At 40.9% G+C, this 20,210-nt stretch overlaps 2 protein-coding genes, 1 long non-coding RNA gene and 2 other non-coding genes across 5 annotated transcripts; all 5 read right to left on the reverse strand.

Annotated features, from left to right (window-relative positions):
• Positions 1 to 1,535: 1,535 nt before the first annotated feature.
• LOC114453093 (sialoadhesin-like) lies at positions 1,536 to 19,214 on the reverse strand. Its single transcript, XM_028432758.1, has 7 exons — positions 19,153 to 19,214; positions 4,267 to 4,650; positions 2,483 to 2,788; positions 2,137 to 2,406; positions 1,891 to 1,972; positions 1,766 to 1,802; positions 1,536 to 1,669 (listed from the first exon to the last, which is right to left on the reverse strand). The coding sequence occupies exons 1-7, from the start codon at positions 19,178 to 19,180 to the stop codon at positions 1,628 to 1,630; spliced, it is 1,149 nt and encodes a 382-aa protein (XP_028288559.1). The 5' UTR covers positions 19,181 to 19,214; the 3' UTR covers positions 1,536 to 1,627.
• On the reverse strand, positions 5,725 to 8,494 carry LOC114453087 (sialoadhesin-like). Its single transcript, XM_028432752.1, has 7 exons — positions 8,381 to 8,494; positions 7,879 to 8,265; positions 7,248 to 7,553; positions 6,902 to 7,171; positions 6,639 to 6,714; positions 6,482 to 6,518; positions 5,725 to 6,204 (listed from the first exon to the last, which is right to left on the reverse strand). The coding sequence occupies exons 1-7, from the start codon at positions 8,442 to 8,444 to the stop codon at positions 5,983 to 5,985; spliced, it is 1,362 nt and encodes a 453-aa protein (XP_028288553.1). The 5' UTR covers positions 8,445 to 8,494; the 3' UTR covers positions 5,725 to 5,982.
• trnar-ccu (transfer RNA arginine (anticodon CCU)) lies at positions 10,317 to 10,389 on the reverse strand. The gene has a single exon. It is a non-coding gene; the product is annotated as a tRNA-Arg (tRNA).
• On the reverse strand, positions 16,275 to 16,347 carry trnar-ccu (transfer RNA arginine (anticodon CCU)). The gene has a single exon. It is a non-coding gene; the product is annotated as a tRNA-Arg (tRNA).
• LOC114453117 (uncharacterized) lies at positions 17,084 to 17,720 on the reverse strand. Its single transcript, XR_003672412.1, has 4 exons — positions 17,685 to 17,720; positions 17,439 to 17,520; positions 17,314 to 17,350; positions 17,084 to 17,217 (listed from the first exon to the last, which is right to left on the reverse strand). It is a non-coding gene; the product is annotated as an uncharacterized LOC114453117 (long non-coding RNA).
• Positions 19,215 to 20,210: the final 996 nt, after the last annotated feature.

Consider the following 20,210-nt stretch of genomic DNA (forward strand, 5'->3'; position numbering starts at 1 on the left):
CATTGTCAGTGAATCCCAAAAGCAGAGCGCCACCTGCTTTCACAGTTTTGTAAACATGGCTTTGAGCAAAACAGGGCTGAGGAAGAGACGGGAGGAAAAGGGAAAGCATGCTTTGACATGGGGCTAAATTTAGAAGTAGTATCATAAGATATAAAGACACAGTTAGGGGTGAGGTAGATGTGAAAATAGAATAAACAGTTTCTATTCATTGTGCAACAGACAGGCTCTCACTTACACAGTGCAATAATTCTGGACTATCACAGTGTTTGTGTTTGTAGTGGAGCTTACTGATAAAGTTAGAGTATTTTGGACCAGATACAAAGACAAAACCAGGCTGAAGCAACTAAAATCTAACTTGGACACACAAGTCTGATTTTTGAATTAGAGTGAGTGATCAGACGATATGAAAATGAACCATCAAAACTGAGAGACACAAACCCTCCAGCAGGTGGCACTGTAGCAGAGAAATTTTGATAACATTACATTTTCTATGTCAAAGATGCCCAGAGACAGATCCAAGGCCAAGCACACTCTGCTGACAACCACCCCAGATGAGACTTAAACCCACACTCCCTGGCTTAGGAGGCCAGTGCCTTATCCATTAGGCCACTGGGGCTGTGGGTGTCTGGGTTTATTAAGGATCAGACACAAATGCAGGAGAACAGTCAGTGACGGCAGGCAAAAACAAGGTCCTTTAATACAGTCCAAAGGTTCGGTACACAGGCAGCGAACAAAGGTACAAGAGACGAAGGCAAAACAGTAGTCCAAAAACTAGAAGGATCAAAACACTGAAGAGCAAAAACCACAAAGAAAAATACTAAAACACAAAATACTTAAAGGGTCAACAGGCTGTCTGGAAGGCTAGCACACTCAGAGGAACTCACAAGACGAACTGGCAACGTGTGAGGGGAAGACACAGGCTACATACACAGGGAGCAGGAAAGACAGTGAGACACAGGTGAGACACATTAGGACGGAGCAGGTGATCACCGGGTGGAGGAGGGAGAACATGAGGAAGGGGAAGTCAAGAAATGAGAGGGAAAGCAGTGACTACAAAATAAAACAGGAAGTAACATAATAAACCAGAACTAATGCAAAACAAGAAAATAACAAAATAAGAGCCCTGGCTCAGACCTTGACAGTGGGAGCAGCTTGTTCATACCTCTACATGGAGGTTAGCTGCTACAAGGGGTGTTTTATATGATACACATGAAATTGCTGCAGTAAAAATACTAAAGAAAAGCAGTCCACACAACTGGGTTTTGGTTGTTACTTTTTCCATCATGGCCAGTACCCTAAGTATTGTCCCATCCAATCTGGAGGGGGTTGAAGGATTCATTAAAGAAGGAAGAGCTAAGATTCCTCAGGACATGTGCTACACCCAGCTCAAAAAGGTTTCTGTCTTCAAGTTTAACTATTGCAGGCTTCATCAATAACACAACTATGTTTACACAAGTAAAAATATTGATAACCATTACATTTTCATGGAGGAACTAATACTTGAAACCAGCTGATATCAAATATTCCAACAAAATATCAGCTGCACAAACAGCTGCAGGTAGAAACTAAGAATATGAAATAATCAATGGTTCCATTGATCTGAGCATCATCCTCCTCTGCTTGTGGCTCATGATGCTTGAATCTCAATCACTCTGTTGACGTCGTCTGTCTGTGGAAATGAAGCGACACACAGAGAGGTGTTAGTGAGGAGTCAGAGCTCCTTCCTCCTTTCACAGTTTTAGTAACAACCAGCTCAGCAGTTTACCTCCTCTGCTTTGTTTGGGAACCTTGATCTGAACCAACTGAAGGAAAAAGATCAAAATGTTAAAAATATTAAATGCTGACTTTTAAAAGCTGCAAAGTATCAGATCATAGAGAAGCTTGTCTCACCACTCAAAGATGACGACTGCACTGCAGAGCATCAGAATCCCTGTGATCTTCACTGTCATGTAGACATTCACAGTACAAACACCTGTAACAACACAGCAGGGTCAACTTCTCTCTACTGGAAACATGCTCAAAAAAGGAAACTATCTCAATATAGACCAAATGAATTATATATAAATATATATAAAAAATATATACAAGTTGCAGACAACAATTTAGATGAAGAGCAAATTCAGTTCAGTTATTTACCTGAAACATTGAAATGAACCCATGAAGACGTCTGATCACCAAGAGCATTTGTAGCCACACAGTAATGAAGCTCTATGTCTGCCATGTTGGTCATTTCCAGGCTGTACATGTGTCCTTCATGGACTTTCTTGGGTCCATCTTTGGTGTTCTTGAACCAGGTGAAGCTGCTGATGGGAGGCTTGGCTCTGCTGGAGCAGGTCAGGTTCACCCAGATACCTGCTGACAGCAAACCTGATGGACTGATGGATGCTGAGGTGTCTCTAGGAGCATCTGAGGAAGATGTGACAGACATGAACTTTCTTCATCTCAAACAGCTGAACCATGATGTGCTGACAGGATCACTTACATGAAACACTGAGAGTCTGCTGTGTCTCTGATGTCTTGTTTCGTCCTCCATTCACAGGATATGTGGCAGAGCAGCTGATGTTGTATCCATCATGTGTGTGTGACAGAGTGATGTTCTGCTGCAGTTTAGTTGTAAAGGTTCCATCTGTGTTCTCCTCTGTTTCACTGTGAGAGTCTGGGTGGAGATTCCAGGTGAGTTGAGGAGGGGAGTGTGGACAGGGAGTGAGAGCTGAGCAGGTTATAGAGACAGACTGCTTCTCCTTCAGATCACCAGCTGAGATATGAATGCTGGGACTCCAAGGAGAATCTGTCAGTTCACAGAGGACACAGAGAAATATGAAGTTATATCAAATGTATAAAGTTTATATTAACAACAAGGACTGCAGACAGCAGCAGGCAGAAAATACAGACAGCCTCATGTATACTGTAAGTATGTCAGCAGGGCACAATAAAAGGCTTCTCTTTATTCTGGATGTTTTTCCAGTCCAGATAAATGATGTAATTAAAGAATTTAATTCAAGAATCTGCTCTTAAAAAGATGGAGGTCTAAATCTCCCTAATATAGAACTGTATCAGATTGCAGCTCATGTTTTACATTGAACAAATTATTAGTAATTCTGAGGATCCATGGGTAAATATTGAAAATGATCAACTACAACCATCTTGTTTCTTAACCGCTATGTTTTCCGAGAAAAACAAAACAAAACCGACATCTTTATCATTAACATCACCCTAAATATGTGTTAAAAAATTTAAAAGACTCCTGTACAAATTTGGAATAATTCGTCAATTAAAATACAAAATAAAACTTTATCATAGAAGACTTGGAAGGACAGTGGCATTAGAGCATTATCCGATGTTATAACCGCTAGTAATGTTTGCTCATTTAATGATCTAAAAGAAACATTTAACCTTAAAGATACAGAAATATTCAGGTATTATCAATTAAAGAATTGGATAAAAGAAAATTGTGATATTGAAAATGTGGTCCCATATAAAGGGATGTTGGGCCCAAGATAAGAGAAGAAAATTGATAAGTAGACTGTACCATATGTTTATTATGACTAAGAAGAATGATGATTTATTAACCAATATGCATGAAGAGTGGAATAAAGACGCCAAAAAATAGTTTTTAAAACTTACATATAGACTAATGGAAATATATTCGATACACTATAAATTAATGACAAGAATATATTATAGCAGAGAATAAGTTTGACACTACAGCTCCTACTACTTGCTATAAGTGCTGCCGTCAAAGTGACTCCCTCGTACATGACTATGAAAGACTACAAAAAATTTGGCTCTCAAGTATCTGCAGTCAGAGACTAGTGTTGACACCGGAGATCTGTCTTCTTCAAGATATCTCTCAAATTAGATATCCTTTAGGATGGAAATAACATTCTCATCACTGGTGTACAAAAAGTTAATATTACAGTATTGGAAAAATACAAATGCACCAGGTTTTGAAAAATGGAAATAATTAATGAGATATTATTTAAATATTGAGAAATCTTTGTCAGAAGATAAGAATAAAGAGGAGCAGTTCTATGCTGTGTGGAGAAACATTTTTAATGCCCCTGTTTACCCATGTTTTCTTTTCTTTTATTTTTTTAAAGTGTCAGCAGGGTCCATCTGTACTAACTCTGTGTTAACTCACTGCTTTCTTCAGCTCGGCACTCTGACTGATACTGTTGATAATCATACAGCAGAGGCCCAAACCACTCATTTCACTTTTTATCCTCAACAATAATATTATAGACTCATAAAAACAAACTGTCTTACCTTTAACTGTTATTTGAAGAGGATCACAGTCAGCTATTGCTCTGTATGGCCAGTTCTCAACTCTGAAGAAGTATGTGCCTGTATGACTTGTGGTTAAATTAGAAAACAGAGTGGAGCAGTTTTTCTGACTCAGATTTCCAGTAATGTTCATTGGATAGAAGTTAACTGTTCCACTGCTGTTGAAGACAACATAGTTTGGATCATCGGCAAATATGTAGATAGTTACAAGCCACACTCCAAATGTTGGTCTTGTGCTGTCAAACTCTTCTTCTGGTTCAGATCTAAAGTTACATGGGATGTGCAAACAGGATCCACTCAGTGCTTCCATCTTCTTCGGTGCAATTATGAAGAGTTTTGGCTCATAAAGACAACCAGCCAAATCACCTGTAAAACCAGACTGATGATGAACAACATGTGTTGATGATACACAAACTGCAGTTCAGCAGCATGTGTGCGTCCTTTGAACAATCAAATGTTTCAAAGTGAACAAACAGCTCACCTGGAAGAAAGAAGACGCTCAGAAACATGTTGACTGTCAGCAGGTTCACACACAGGGCTGCCATGACGGTCCTCTCACAGGATTTCAGTTGATCAGCAGCAGAACAATAAAACACCTCTCTGTTTAGTCGTTGTGAGGTTAAAACCAACAGACCCGTAGTTTTTAAAGAAGTCTTTAAGCGTCCTCCTCCAACACTGTGAGGGAGGAAGTCACCTTTTAGGGGCATCTGTAGAGAATCAGGATGTGAATGAATTTATATATGATTGTACAACATGTTGACTGTTGATTATAACAAAGAATGTATTCAAATGATCCAAACTTTAATGTCACCAGTTGACACAAACTAAGAACAATTGAATAGTCTGAATAAAAAGGAATGATTGTTGATCAGGAGAGTCGTACACATAAAAGACAGTGAGCGTCCTGCAGCAGCAAGCTAATCAACTTCCTCTGCTTATTTAAAGAACTCAACTTTAACTCAGAACTTTATTAGATTTCAACTCTTCTGTCAGAGACACACAGTTTGCTGACTGTCTGAACACATCATGTGTGATGAACAACTTCCACTGTGGTTCTTTTCAGGGAGCAGAAAAGATAAAGACGAGGGAGAACAGAGCAGATTTAGTAAAAACAAAGGGCCATATTTGTTTTTTACTAGAAGTGCAGTTTGATTCTCTTATGATCAAGTTAAGTTCATATCAGTTCAATGCTCACACAGGTTCAGTTCAAATCATTTTCTTTGCAGTGGCTTTTTTTAATTACCCTCGACCAACTCAGATGGAGAAGAAATAGACCTCAAAAATAATCCAAATGAAAAAGAAGAGCTCTGAGAAAAACAAATCGATTCAGGGAAATAAATAGTTTATCTATCCTAGTAATGTGTTTTTGGTCCTTATCTGTGTGATATGCTGTGAGGAAGTCTGTGGTTTTACTGTTTATGATCCTCTGCACATATGCTGCATGTGGCAACTCAAACCCGATAACAGAATCATACATGTTAATAGTCCTCTGTTATGTTCATATTTACAGCAGCTGCTTCTGCTTTTCTACAGACGACAGAAGTATAACATCTTTTTAGTATTACACAGGAAGTGAGACTGACTGTTTCTTAATAGTTGTTACATTTCTCACCTTTACAAAGACAAAGAAGTCACTGTGGTCAACACATAATGTTTCCTTTAACATTAAAATGTAAAACAGGAAGTGAAGGGAACTCATTATTTCTTCACTTGAGCATAGAGTTCTTCTACATCAGCAGGCTGTGGGCTGCTGCTGACTTTGACCTGTGCGTACACTGTGTCCTGCTGCTGTCCACTGTCCTGCACTGAGACAGAGGACGGTCCAGGTCTCCGACTGGAGATGCTGATGTCTCCATAGTGGATTTCATCCTGTGTTCCAGCTGCTGGTGTTTGAAGAGGAAGCTGTGCAGCCGTTTGACTCTGAGGAACAAAACGTATTTTACATGAAAAGTTGTGAGCTGGATCTGATAAATAATGTAGAGAATAACAGACTGCATACAACATGTTTCTGATTGAAGAACTGCTGCATGTCTGCAAAAATGAGCAGTATTCTTGTGGGGTGTGTACAGTCTCTGTGGTCTGATGCCTTACAGTTTCCAACCACAGTGTTTCATAACATTTAACCTATTCAGCAACATGAAAACCAAACAGTGAGCAGACACACAACAACAACAATGTAGGTGTAAAATGTACCCACCAGTGTCTCTGGTTGACTTTGATGTTTCTTAAACCTCCTGGAAGACATTAGAGAGTTGTTAGTTATTGAAGCCCTGAAGGAGGACTGACATGAAGTCACACAATAAGGACATGAAGGTTCACTGTGAGGAGCTGTAGATTTAATGTAGAACACTCACCAAACACAGAGAGCCAGACAGACGAGAGCAACGACAACGATCACTGCAACAACTGCAGCTGTGTGTTGAAAACTGTCTGTTCAAAGAAAAACAGAACAAAACAGTCATGAACTGAAAACATTTTTAAAAAGCAAAATATCAGAAATCAATAGAAATGTTGTGTAGGCAACAATTTTATATAAGCACAATAAAAATAGTTTTCAGTATGTTTAACATCAAGAAAAAGAAAAACAGAGAAGAGCAGATTCAGTTCAGTTATTTACCTGAAACACTGAAATTAACCCATGAAGACGTCTGATCACCAAGAACATTTGTAGCCACACAGTAATGAAGCTCTATGTCTGCCATGTTGGTCATTTCCAGGCTGTACATGTGTCCTTCATGGACTTTCTTGGGTCCATCTTTGGTGTTCTTGAACCAGGTGAAGCTGCTGATGGGAGGCTTGGCTCTGCTGGAGCAGGTCAGGTTCACCCAGATACCTGCTGACAGCAAACCTGATGGACTGATGGATGCTGAGGTGTCTCTAGGAGCATCTGAGGAAGATGTGACAGACATGAACTTTCTTCATCACAAACAGCTGAACCATGATGTGCTGACAGGATCACTTACATGAAACACTGAGAGTCTGCTGTGTCTCTGCTGTCTTGTTTCGTCCTCCATTCACAGGATATGTGGCAGAGCAGCTGATGTTGTATCCATCATGTGTGTGTGACAGAGTGATGGTCTGCTGCAGTTTAGTTGTAAAGGTTCCATCTGTGTTCTCCTCTGTTACACTGTGAGAGTCTGGGTGGAGATTCCAGGTGAGTTGAGGAGGGGAGTGTGGACAGGGAGTGAGAGCTGAGCAGGTTATAGAGACAGACTGCTTCTCCTTCAGATCACCAGCTGAGATATTAATGCTGGGACTCCAAGGAGAATCTGTCAGTTCACAGAGGACACAGAGAAATATGAAGTTATATCAAATGTATAAAGTTTATATTAACAACAAGGACTGCAGACAGCTGGAGGCAGAAAATACAGACAGCCTCATGTATACTGTAAGTATGTCAGCAGGGTCCATCTGTACTAACTCTGTGTTAACTCACTGCTTTCTTCAGCTCTGCACTCTGACTGATACTGTTGATAATCCTACAGCAGATATTTCATTTCACAGTGAAGGTTACATTCATGGAGACCAAACCACTCATTTCACTTTTTATCCCCAACAATAATATTATAGACTCATAAAAACAAACTGTCTTACCTTTAACTGTTATTTGAAGAGGATCACAGAGAGCTGTTCTTCTGTATGGACTGTTATTAACTCTGAAGAAGTATGTGTCTGTATGACTTGTGGTTAAATTAGAAAACAGAGTGGAGCAGTTTTTCTGTCTCAGATTTCCAGTAATGTTCATTGGATATTTGTTAACTGTTCCACTGCTGTTGAAGACAACATTGTTTTTAATATTGACAAATTCGCTGTCATTTTTCATCCACACTCCAAATGTTGGTCTTGTGCTGTTAAACTCGTGTTTTCCTGGTTTAGCTGTAAAGGTACATGGGATGTGCAAACAGGATCCACTCAGTGCTTCCATCTTCTTCGGTGCAGTGATGAAGAGTTTTGACTTGTCAGGACAATCAGCCAAATCACCTGTAAAACCAGACTGATGATGAACAACATGTGTTGATGATACACAAACTGCAGTTCAGCAGCATGTGTGCGTCCTTTGAACAATCAAATGCTTCAAAGTGAACAAACAGCTCACCTGGAAGAAAGAAGACGCTCAGAAACATGTTGACTGTCAGCAGGTTCACACACAGGGCTGCCATGACGGTCCTCTCACAGGATTTCAGTTGATCAGCAGCAGAACAATAAAACACTTCTCTGTTTAGTCGTTGTGAGGTTAAAACCAACAGACCCATAGTTTTTAAAGAAGTCTTTAAGCGTCCTCCTCCAACACTGTGAGGGAGGAAGGGAGGAGGTCACCCTTTAAGGGCATCTGGTGTGAAAACCAACGATATTCTTAGAAATAATTTTAAATAATTCACTCATTGTCACATAATTTAACTTTTTTGCAGGAGGTGTTACACAGACATGTGTTCAGACAGTCAGCAGTGTGCTACATTGTGCTAAGTTTGTTTCACATGAGAAAACGTGTGGTTGATGAACAGAGAAGGATAAACTTTAGCTGTGGTTTGATGTGAAAAAAATAAACTCATCTGAACAAACTTCAAAATAGTTGCTTTGTTTCAGAGGTGAGGCTCAAGATGACGTTAGATTTAAAGGAACGTCAGTTTTACTAACGGTGTGTTTGTGTGACTGATTCTCTTATAATCACAAAAAGTCAAAGGTCCATATCAGTTCAATGCACACACAGGTTCAGTCGATCAGTTCAATATTCTTTTCTTTGCAATGTCTGTTGTTTTTGTTCTTCCTCAACCAGCTCAGACTGAGAAGTGACTCCAAAAGTGAAAGAAAATTCAGAGTTCTGACAAAACTAAACAAAAGTAAACAGACAAAATGAAATAAATTGTTCATCTATCCTGGTGATGTGTTTTTACTGCCCCCTGCTGAACAAAGACAGCTACTGCTTGTTCAATTTTAAAAATGAGAATTGAACTAAACATTATTAACTTGAATCTTAAAAAAGTTTATTGATTATTTCAACCTGTTCATATTTTCTACAATGGAGATCAATTTATGTTTTATAAAATCCTGGTTAAAACCTTTCTCTGGTGTTTTTATGCTGCCTACACTGTTGGGTTGTGTTTCAGATTTCGATATTCTTCTAAGTAGTGTGTGTGTGTGTGTTTCACTTCTGGTAATGACAGATAACATGCTCATTTTCCTTCTTCACACACACTTGGTGCATTGTAGTGGTAAAAACTGCAAACACACAGCAGGGGGCGTAGCTGAGCCTTGTTCAATCCTATTACACCTACAATACATGCCAGGCTTTCAGGTCCAGGAAATAATGACAACATGCCACACATGCTTTTCTCTTTTTCTTTTTTTTAATAAAAGATTTCCTTTTTGTGTTGTTGTTGTTTTTAACACATTTTAAGGCATCATGCACAAAAAATAAGCCATACTAAAGGCATTATGCTTACCCTCTACCCAGATGATTTTCTAACATTTAAAGATATGCTGTAAAAATAAGTTTGTACAAATATGGCATGTAAGCTGGCATTGTCAGTGAATCCCAAAAGCAGAGCGCCACCTGCTTTCACAGTTTTGTAAACATGGCTTTGAGCAAAATAGGGCTGAGGAAGAGACGGGAGGAAAAGGGAAAGCATGCTTTGACATGGGGCTAAATTTAGAAGTAGCATCATAAGATATAAAGGCACAGTTAGAGGTGAGGTAGATGTGCAAATGGAATAAACTGTTTCTATTCATTGTGCAACAGACAGGCTCTCACTTACACAGTGCAATAATTCTGGACTATCACAGTGTTTGTGTTTGTAGTGGAGCTTACTGATAAAGTTAGAGTATTTTGGACCAGATACAAAGACAAAACCAGGCTGAAGCAACTAAAATCTAAATTGGACACACAAGTCTGATTTTTGAATTAGAGTGAGTGATCAGACGATATGAAAATGAACCATCAAAGTTGAGAGACACAATCCCTCCAGCAGGTGGCACTGTAGCAGCTTCCCATGTCAAAGATGCCCAGACCTGAGGCCAAACACTCTGCTGACAACCACCCCAGATGGGACTCGAACCCACAATCCCTGGCTTAGGAGGCCAGTGCCTTATCCATTAGGCCACTAGGGCTGTGTAAACAGCTTGTGCACAACTTTTCAGCACCTATTACACACTACAAAATGTATTTCATACAGCATATCTGTGGATGCTCTCATTCATCCAGGTCATAGTCATTTCCAAGTGTTTAAATCGAGGAAACTGGACTCAAGGATAGTTTTTTTTTTTTAAGATGTTTCGCCACTCCCCCAAGTGGCTTCTTCAGTTCTGCAACTATTCTGGTTGGGAATCTGAGTTTTATGTGTTCAGGACCTCTGTGGGTGAATCTTGCAGGAGCTCACATGACTAAGATCCCTATAGTTGGTTAATAGTCAGGTAACGACCAGAAACTGTGTCTAGTCCATGTGCAGGACTAGTTGACGGCCCATCGTTAGAGTTGAATAGGAGTGAAGTCTGCCAGGAAGGGATGAAGGAACAGAGTTGGAAACAGGTGAGAGCTGATGCCTCAGCCCTCCTCCTCTGTTCAGAGAGGGTTTTTCCAATTTCACATAGATGGCTTCTTTGACTCCTCTTTCATACCATCTGTCCTCCCTGTCTAGAATTTGGACATTATTATCCTCAAAGGAATGACCACTCTCTTTGTGGTGTAGCTGAATTTCATATGTTGCTGAAGCCCCAAGAGATTTTTCCTGCACTGAAGTGAACCGCCAGGTGAAAAAATGAAAGTAAAGATAAAATAAATAAATAAAAATACAACAGAAGAGCAGTCCACAAACTGGGTTTTGGTTGTTACTTTCTTTTCCATCATGGCCAGTACCCCAATCTGGAGGGGCTTGAAAGATTCATTAAAGAAGGAAGAGCTAAGATTGCTCAGGAGATGTGCTACACCAAGGGACTCCAGGCTGGAATTTGAATAGTCAGGATACACACTTGATCATTAGGATCTGAAGGCTCAAATTTGTTTCTGTCTTCAAGTTTAATTATTGCAGGCTTCATCAATAACACAACTATGTTTACACAAGTAAAAATATTGATACCATCACATTTTCATGGAAGAACTAATACTAGAAACCAGCTGTAAGATATCTGGAAAATATTCCAACAGAATATCACACTTCACTGCACAAACAGCTGCAGGTAGAAACAAAGAGGGCTGTGAGGGAGTCTGTGGTTTTACTGTTGATGATCCTCAGCATGTATGCTGCATGTGGCGACTCGAAACCGAAAGGTTCCACTCAAGTGATAACAGATTCATACATGTTAACAGTCCTCTGTCATGTTCATATTTACAGCAGCTGCTTCTGCTTTTCTGCAGACGACAGCAGTAAAACATCTTTTTAGGATTACACAGGAACTGAGACTGACAGCAGCTTTCTGCTTTTCTTAATAGTTGTTACATTTCTCACCTTTACAAAGACAAAAAAGTCACTTTGGTCAACACATTCCGTCGCTCCTCCCGCCCGGACCCCCCCTCGTCCGCGCTGTGCTACCGCCCGGACCCCGGGGGGTCCTCAGCCCCATCCGCGCTGTGCTTCCTCTGCCCCTCAAGCACCCCAGACTCTCGTTTCACTGGGCCTCTGTCTCCATTGCCCCTTTTGGCCCATGGCCTGGGCCTTCATGAACTCTGGGAACTCTGGGCTCCCTGTATTTTTGTTTGAACCCTTGTTTTGTGTTTTTAGGAAAGTCTGGGAGCCGTTCCTTGAAGGGGGGGGGGGGTTCTGTCACGACCTGGTGTTTCGTTGTTTTGGGTTTTTATTTTAATCTGTGTTTAGTTCTTGTCTAGTCTTGTCTTCTGTTTCCTGTTTTACTTTGGTAGTCCTGTCCTCCCTGTGTATTGTCTTGTGTTTTACTTCCTGTGTTTTCCCTCCTTGGTGATTACCTGCCCTGCCCTCATGTTTGTCACCTGTGTCTCGTTGTCTTCCCTGGCCCTTGTGTATTTAGTCTTTGTTTTCCCTGCACTCTCTGCCAGTTTGTCTCGTCATCATGCCTAGGTAATGCTGTCATGCCATGATTTTTGAACCTGTTGTGATTCTTTGTTTGAGACTTGCTTTTTGCCTTGGGAGTTTTTGCCACGTAAAGAGTGATTTTTAGTTTGTGTTTTTGCTTTTGCCCTTCCGTCTTCGAATAAAGACCCTTTTTGTTGAACTCTAAACCGCCCTGTGCCTCTGCATTTGTGTCCTCCTCGAACCTTGACATTAATATCTGTATGCACATTATATAATATGTAATGTGGATGACTTTTTCAAAACAAAAGACAACACAGAGAAAAGAAAGAAAGATCTTTATTCAGACTGCTATTTAAAATGCTGTAAGTCTGACCACGTGGAGACTGTTTTACTGCACGTTTTAACCATGAAACCACATTGTTGTCAGGTCGAGGCTTTGTGCCGCTGCTTTCATTCTCTGATCGGGTTCTTTATGCACAGAATAAAACACTTGGTTTGGTTAACAGAAGGTAGAACTTCCATGCTCTTTATAATCTGACAAACTGTGACTGTGAGAGTTACTGTTTCTGCCATCTATCACGCTGCTGTCGGTGTTGAATATGGAGCCAGAACTGCTTCCTTCTGCTTTATATTGATGGTCAGAGTGAAACCACAGTTTGTGAATCCACAATGTGGCCACAACACTGAATATGAAAAAAAGAAAAACAAAAAAGGTCCCAGAACTCAGACCACATGAAGTAAACAAAAGTTTTTTATTCCTGTTTCAAGCGGACTTTAGCAATAGCAAAGATCTACCATAAAAAAAAGCAGAAGTACAGAAACATGTTTGATCTAATCTCACATGGCCTCACTCGTAACCTGGCTGAATTGCAACACATCAAGTTGTTTGTGCATTTGTTGCCGTCCATGCTACAGCTGTGCTGGTGTCACAGGGTGTTGCCTGTAAAAACAGAAGAACAGCCAGTCACATCAACAGTTATGATTGATGAGCCGTTCCTCATGTGGCAGCTTACCAGCCCCGCCTGCTTGGAGCGTGTTGATCTAAACCAGCTGAAAGACACATAAAACAGAATGAGTGTTTTTTTTTTGCTCTATATATATAATTAAGGAAATATTTGTCTTACCACTCAAAGACGATGACTGTGCAGACAAGGATTATGATTCCAAGAGTCTTCACTATAACTTGGACACCAGCCCCACCCCGATGACCTGTAACATGACAGCATGGTCACCATCAGCCTGATGGACTCGTCATTCACGTTCTCACCTTCAAGTATCAGCTGACGTGCTGCTGACAGCTGGAAGTCTGCATCCTGCCTGCATCCACAATAGAACAGCACGTCTCGATCCCTGCTGGTCACCTTAAAGCTGTAAACCTGTGCATTTGCTTTGATTATCTCAAGTCTGCCATCGCTGATCCTGAACCAGAGAAAGCTGCTAACAGGAGGGTTTACTCTGCAGGAGCAGGTCAGATTCACCTGGCTGCCAACTGACACTTGACCAGTGGGACTGATCAGCAGTGACGGCTCCCAGGTTCCTGAAAGAAAGAAGATTTTCTTTGTAAAGTTCAAGTTTAACCCTGCTGTAAAACCACAACATACTATCTTCACAAATGTCTTACTCCTACCACTGAGAGTCTGCTGTGTCTCTGCTGTCTTGTTTCGTCCTCCATTCACAGGATATGTGGCAGAGCAGCTGATGTTGTATCCATCATGTGTGTGTGACAGAGTGATGGTCTGCTGCAGTTTAGTTGTAAAGGTTCCATCTGTGTTCTCCTCTGTTTCACTGTCAGAGTCTGGGTGGAGATTCCAGGTGAGTTGAGGAGGGGAGTGTGGACAGGGAGTGAGAGCTGAGCAGGTTATAGAGACAGACTGCTTCTCCTTCAGATCACCAGCTGAGATATGAATGCTGGGACTCCAAGGAGAATCTGTCAGTTCACAGAGGACACAGAGAAATATGAAGTTATATCAAGTGTATAAAGTTTATATTAACAACTCACTGCTTTCTTCAGCTCTGCACTCTGACTGATACTGTTGATAATCCTACAGCAGATGGAGACCCAAATCACTCATTTCACGTTTTATCCTCAACAATAATGTAGCTCTTAGCGTAAGTTGAATCAGGAAGACTCTATTTCCCATCATTCACCATTTATCCCTATCCGCTTCCTAATCTCTCTCCTTCTATCCCTCACTCCTCTGCTCCCCCTCTCTTCCGCTCTCTTAGTCAGGTGCTTAATAGAAAGCACCTCCCTCACCAATCAGCTGTCGCTTTCCATCCCTCTCCTGACCAATCACAGCTTAGCACGAAATTTAAAAGTCTTCGTCTCTTCTCCAGCTGTCTTCTGATCGAACCCGGCAACCCTCCTCCACCCCAAGCACCACCAGATCCACGCCAGTAAGGCCTTCTATTTCCTGCCCTCCAGCTCTCCACCACCACCAGGTCTAGACCCCGGGGGGGATCTTATGATCCAGCAGCCTCTCCTCTTGCGTTTTCCCCCCTTTCCGGATGTGGTCGTCGCGATGGGGTCTAGGACGCCAATGCACATTCAAACTTTGTACTTAATAAATCTTTCTCATTCAGTTCGCTGAGTCTCTCATGATTGAACTGCAGCTGTGTGTTGAAAACTGTCTGTTCCAAGAAAAACAAAACAAAACAGTCATGAACTGAAAACATTTTTAAAAAGCAAAATATCAGAAATCAATAGAAATTTTGTGTAGGCTTCTTCACACACACTTGGTGCATTGCAGTGGTAAAAACTGCAAACACACAGCAGGGGGCGAAACTGAGCCTTGCTCAATCCTATTACACCTACAATACATGCCAGGCTTTCAGGTCCAGGAAATAATGACAACATGCCACACATGCTTTTCTCTTTTTCTTTTTTTAATAAAAGATTTCCTTTTTGTGTTGTTGTTGTTTTTAACACATTTTAAGGCATCATGCACAAAAAATAAGCTATACTAATGTCAGGACTCAGCGATGAGGAGAGGACACAAGTGCACGACAGGAGCGGTTCTCAACAATCAGTCTTTTATTTCTCGCAAACAAACAAATCAAAGTGAACTCCAGTCAGTTCCAAAACAAAACAAGCTGACACCGAGTGAAGGGAAGACAGACTAGATATACAAGGGAGGCTTGGAGACAATGAGACACAGGTGGCACACATTAGGGAGGAGCAGGTAATCCCCAGGAGGAGGAGGGAGCACATGAGGAAGGGGAAGTCAAGACACCTGGAACGAGAGGGAGGTCAGTGATTTCAAAGTAAAACAGGAAGTAAATACGAAAACAGAAAATAAAGCCAGAATCAGGATAACATAACAAAATACCAGAATAACAGCCCTGGCTCAAACCTGACTCCTGACAACTAAAGGCATTATGCTTAGCCTGTACCCAGATGATTTTCTAACATTTAAAGATATGCTATTAAAAATAAGTTTGTACAAATATGGCATGTAAGCTGGCATTGTCAGTGAATCCCAAAAGCAGAGCGCCACCTGCTTTCACAGTTTTGTAAACATGGCTTTGAGCAAAATAGGGCTGAGGAAGAGACAGGAGGAAAAGGGAAAGCATGCTTTGACATGGGGCTAAATTTAGAAGTAGTATCATAAGATATAAAGGCACAGTTAGGGGTGAGGTAGAAGTGCAAATAGAATAAACTGTTTCTATTCATTGTGCAACAGACAGGCTCTCACTTACACAGTGCAATCATTCTGGTGGACTATCACAGTGTTTGTGTTTGTAGTGGAGCTTACTGACAAAGTTAGAGTATTTTTGGACCAGATACAAAGACAAAACCAGGCTGAAGCAACTAAAATCTAACTTGGACACACAAGTCTGATTTTCAAATTAGAGTGAGTGGTCAGACGATATGAAAATGAACCATCAAAACTGAGAGACACAAACCCTCCAGCAGGTGGCACTGTAGCAGAGAAATGTTGATAACATTACATTTTCTATGTCAAAGATGCCCAGAGACAGATCCAGGGCCAAGCACACTCTGCTGACAACCACCCCAGATGAGACTTAAACCCACAATCCCTGGCTTAGGAGGCCAGTGCCTTATCCATTAGGCCACTGGGGCTGTGGGTGTGTGGGTTTATTAAGGATCGGACACAAATGCAGGAGAACAGTCAGTGACGGCAGGCAAAAACAAGGTCCTTTAATACAGTCCAAAGGTTCGGTACACAGGCAATCAGTCAGCGAACAAAGGTACAAGAGACAAAGGCAAAAACAGTAGTCCACATACTAGCAGGGTCAAAACACTGAAGAGCAAAAACCACAAAGAAAAACACTAAAACACAAAATACTTAAAGGGTCAACAGGCTGTCTGGAAGGCTAGCACACTCAGAGGAACTCACAAGACGAACTGGCAACGTGTGAAGGGAAGACACTATGCTATGTACACAGGGAGCAGGGAAGACAATGAGACACAGGTGAGACACATTAGGACGGAGCAGGTGATCACCGGGTGGAGGAGGGAGAACACGAGGAAGGGGAAGTCAAGAAATGAGAGGGAAAGCAGTGACTACAAAATAAAACAGGAAGTAACATAATAAACCAGAACTAATGCAAAACAACAAAATAACAAAATAAGAGCCCTGACTCAGACCTTGACAGTGGGAGCAGCTTGTTCATACCTCTACATGGAGGTTAGCTGCTACAAGGGGTGTTTTATATGATACACATGAAATTGCTGCAGTAAAAATACAAAAGAAAAGCAGTCCACACAACTATGTTTACACAAGTAAAAATATTGATACCATCACATTTTCATGGAGGAACTAATACTTGAAACCAGCTGAATATTCCAACAAAATATCAGCTGCACAAACAGCTGCAGGTAGAAACTAAGAATATGAAATAATCAATGGTTCCATTGATCTGAGCATCGTCCTCCTCTGCTTGTGGCTCATGATGCTTGAATCTCAATCACTCTGTTGACGTCGTCTGTCTGTGGAAATGAAGCGACACACAGAGAGGTGTTAGTGAGGAGTCAGAGCTCCTTCCTCCTTTCACAGTTTTAGTAACAACCAGCTCAGCAGTTTACCTCCTCTGCTTTGTTTGGGAACCTTGATCTGAACCAACTGAAGGAAAAAGATCAAAATGTTAAAGACATTAAATGCTGACTTTTAAAAGCTGCAAAGTATCAGATCATAGAGAAGCTTGTCTCACCACTCAAAGATGACGACTGCACTGTAGAGCATCAGAATCCCTGTGATCTTCACTGTCATGTAGACATTCACAGTACGAACACCTGTAACAACACAGCAGGGTCAACTTCTCTCTACTGGAAACATGCTCAAAAAAGGAAACTAACTCAATATACGCTGAACAAATTATATATAAATATATATACAATACATATACAAGTTGCAGACAACAATTTAGATGAAGAGCAAATTCAGTTCAGTTATTTACCTGAAACATTGAAATGAACACATGAAGACGTCTGATCACCAAGAGCATTTGTAGCCACACAGTAATGAAGCTCTATGTCTGCCATGTTGGTCATTTCCAGGCTGTACATGTGTCCTTCATGGACTTTCTTGGGTCCATCTTTGGTGTTCTTGAACCAGGTGAAGCTGCTGATGGGAGGCTTGGCTCTGCTGGAGCAGGTCAGGTTCACCCAGATACCTGCTGACAGCAAACCTGATGGACTGATGGATGCTGAGGTGTCTCTAGGAGCATCTGAGGAAGATGTGACAGACATGAACTTTCTTCATCACAAACAGCTGAACCATGATGTGCTGACAGGATCACTTACATGAAACACTGAGAGTCTGCTGTGTCTCTGCTGTCTTGTTTCGTCCTCCATTCACAGGATATGTGGCAGAGCAGCTGATGTTGTATCCATCATGTGTGTGTGACAGAGTGATGTTCTGCTGCAGTTTAGTTGTAAAGGTTCCATCTGTGTTCTCCTCTGTTTCACTGTCAGAGTCTGGGTGGAGATTCCAGGTGAGTTGAGGAGGGGAGTGTGGACAGGGAGTGAGAGCTGAGCAGGTTATAGAGACAGACTGCTTCTCCTTCAGATCACCAGCTGAGATATGAATGCTGGGACTCCAAGGAGAATCTGTCAGTTCACAGAGGACACAGAGAAATATGAAGTTATATCAAATGTATAAAGTTTATATTAACAACAAGGACTGCAGACAGCTGGAGGCAGAAAATACAGACAGCCTCATGTATACTGTAAGTATGTCAGCAGGGTCCATCTGTACTAACTCTGTGTTAACTCACTGCTTTCTTCAGCTCTGCACTCTGACTGATACTGTTGATAATCCTACAGCAGATATTTCATTTCACAGTGAAGGTTACATTCATGGAGACCCAAACCACTCATTTCACTTTTTATCCTCAACAATAATATTATAGACTCATAAAAACAAACTGTCTTACCTTTAACTGTTATTTGAAGAGGATCACAGAGAGCTGTTGCTATGTATGGACCGTTAATAACTCCGAAGAAGTATTTGTCTGTATGACTTGTGGTTAAATTAGAAAAGAGAGTGGAGCAGTTTTTCTGTCTCGGATTTCCAGTAATGTTCATTGGATATTTGTTATCTGTTACACTGCTGCTGAAGACATAATAGCCAAATCCGGAGTCAGTTTTAATCCACACTCCAAATGTTGGTCTTGTGCTGTCAAACTCATATTTTCCTGGTTCAGCTGTAAAGTTACATGGGATGTGCAAACAGGATCCACTCAGTGCTTCCATCTTCTTCGGTGCAGTGATGAAGAGTTTTGACTTGTCAGGACAATCAGCCAAATCACCTGTAAAACCAGACTGATGATGAACAACATGTGTTGATGATACACAAACTGCAGTTCAGCAACATGTGTGCGTCCTTTGAACAATCAAATGTTTCAAAGTGAACAAACAGCTCACCTGGAAGAAAGAAGACGCTCAGAAACATGTTGACTGTCAGTAGGTTCACACACAGGGCTGCCATGACGGTCCTCTCACAGGATTTCAGTTGATCAGCAGCAGAACAATAAAACACTTCTCTGTTTAGTCGTTGTGAGGTTAAAACCAACAGACCCATAGTTTTTAAAGAAGTCTTTAAGCGTCCTCCTCCAACAAATGTGAAGGAGGAAGTCACCTTTTAGGGGCATCTGGAGTGAAGTTGTGAATAACAACGATATTCTTAGAAATAATTTTAAATAACCGACTCATTGTCACCTACTTTAACTTTTTTGCAGGAGGTGTTACACAGACATGTGTTCAGACAGTCAGCAGTGTGCTACATTGTGCTGTTTATGTTTCACATGAGAAAACCTGTGGTTGATGAACAGAGAAGGATAAACTTTAGTTGTGGTTTGATGTGAAAAAACTAAACTCATCTGAACAAACTTCAAAATAGTTGCTTTGTTTCAGAGGTGAGGCTCAAGATGACGTTAGATTTAAAGAAACGTCAGTTTTACTAATGGTGTGTTTGTGTGACTGATTCTCTTATATTCACAAACAGGGTCAAAAGTCAAAGGTCAATATCAGTTCAATGCACACACAGGTTCAGTCGATCAGTTCAATATTCTTTCCTTTGAAATGTCTGTTGTTTTTGTTCTTCCTCAACCAGCTCAGACTGAGAAGTGACTCCAAGAGTGAAAGAAAATTCAGAGTTCTGACAAAACTAAACAAAAGTAAACAGACAAAATGAAATAAATTGTTCATCTATCCTGGTGATGTGTTTTTAGTGCCCCCTGCTGAACAAAGACAGCTACTGCTTGTTTGATTTAAAAATGAGAATTGAACTAAACATTATTAACTTGAATCTTAAAAAGTTTATTGATTATTTCAACCTGTTCATATTTTCTACAATGGAGATCAATTTATTTTTTATAAAATCCTGGCTAAAACTTTTCTTGGGTGTTTTTATGCCGCCTGCACTGTTGGGTTGTGTTTCAGATTTCGATATTCTTCTAAGTAGTGTGTGTGTGTGTTTCACT

Source organism: Parambassis ranga, chromosome 20 (genome assembly GCF_900634625.1).
Source record: "Parambassis ranga chromosome 20, fParRan2.1, whole genome shotgun sequence".
Lineage (NCBI taxonomy): Eukaryota > Metazoa > Chordata > Actinopteri > Ambassidae > Parambassis > Parambassis ranga.

Coding starts and splice junctions, on each gene's coding strand:
- LOC114453087 (XM_028432752.1), bottom strand. CDS start 8,444: ATGGCAGCCCTGTGTGTGAACCTGCTGACAGTCAACATGTTTCTGAGC. Junction 8,266..8,380: donor GAGCGTCTTCTTTCTTCCAG/GTGAGCTGTTTG, acceptor CTGGTTTTACAG/GTGATTTGGCTGATTGTCCT. Junction 6,205..6,481: donor AAAGTCAACCAGAGACACTG/GTGGGTACATTT, acceptor TTTGTTCCTCAG/AGTCAAACGGCTGCACAGCT.
- LOC114453093 (XM_028432758.1), bottom strand. CDS start 19,180: ATGTTTCTGAGCGTCTTCTTTCTTCCAG. Junction 2,407..2,482: donor GCAGACTCTCAGTGTTTCAT/GTAAGTGATCCT, acceptor CATCTTCCTCAG/ATGCTCCTAGAGACACCTCA. Junction 1,803..1,890: donor GCAGTCGTCATCTTTGAGTG/GTGAGACAAGCT, acceptor TTTTTCCTTCAG/TTGGTTCAGATCAAGGTTCC.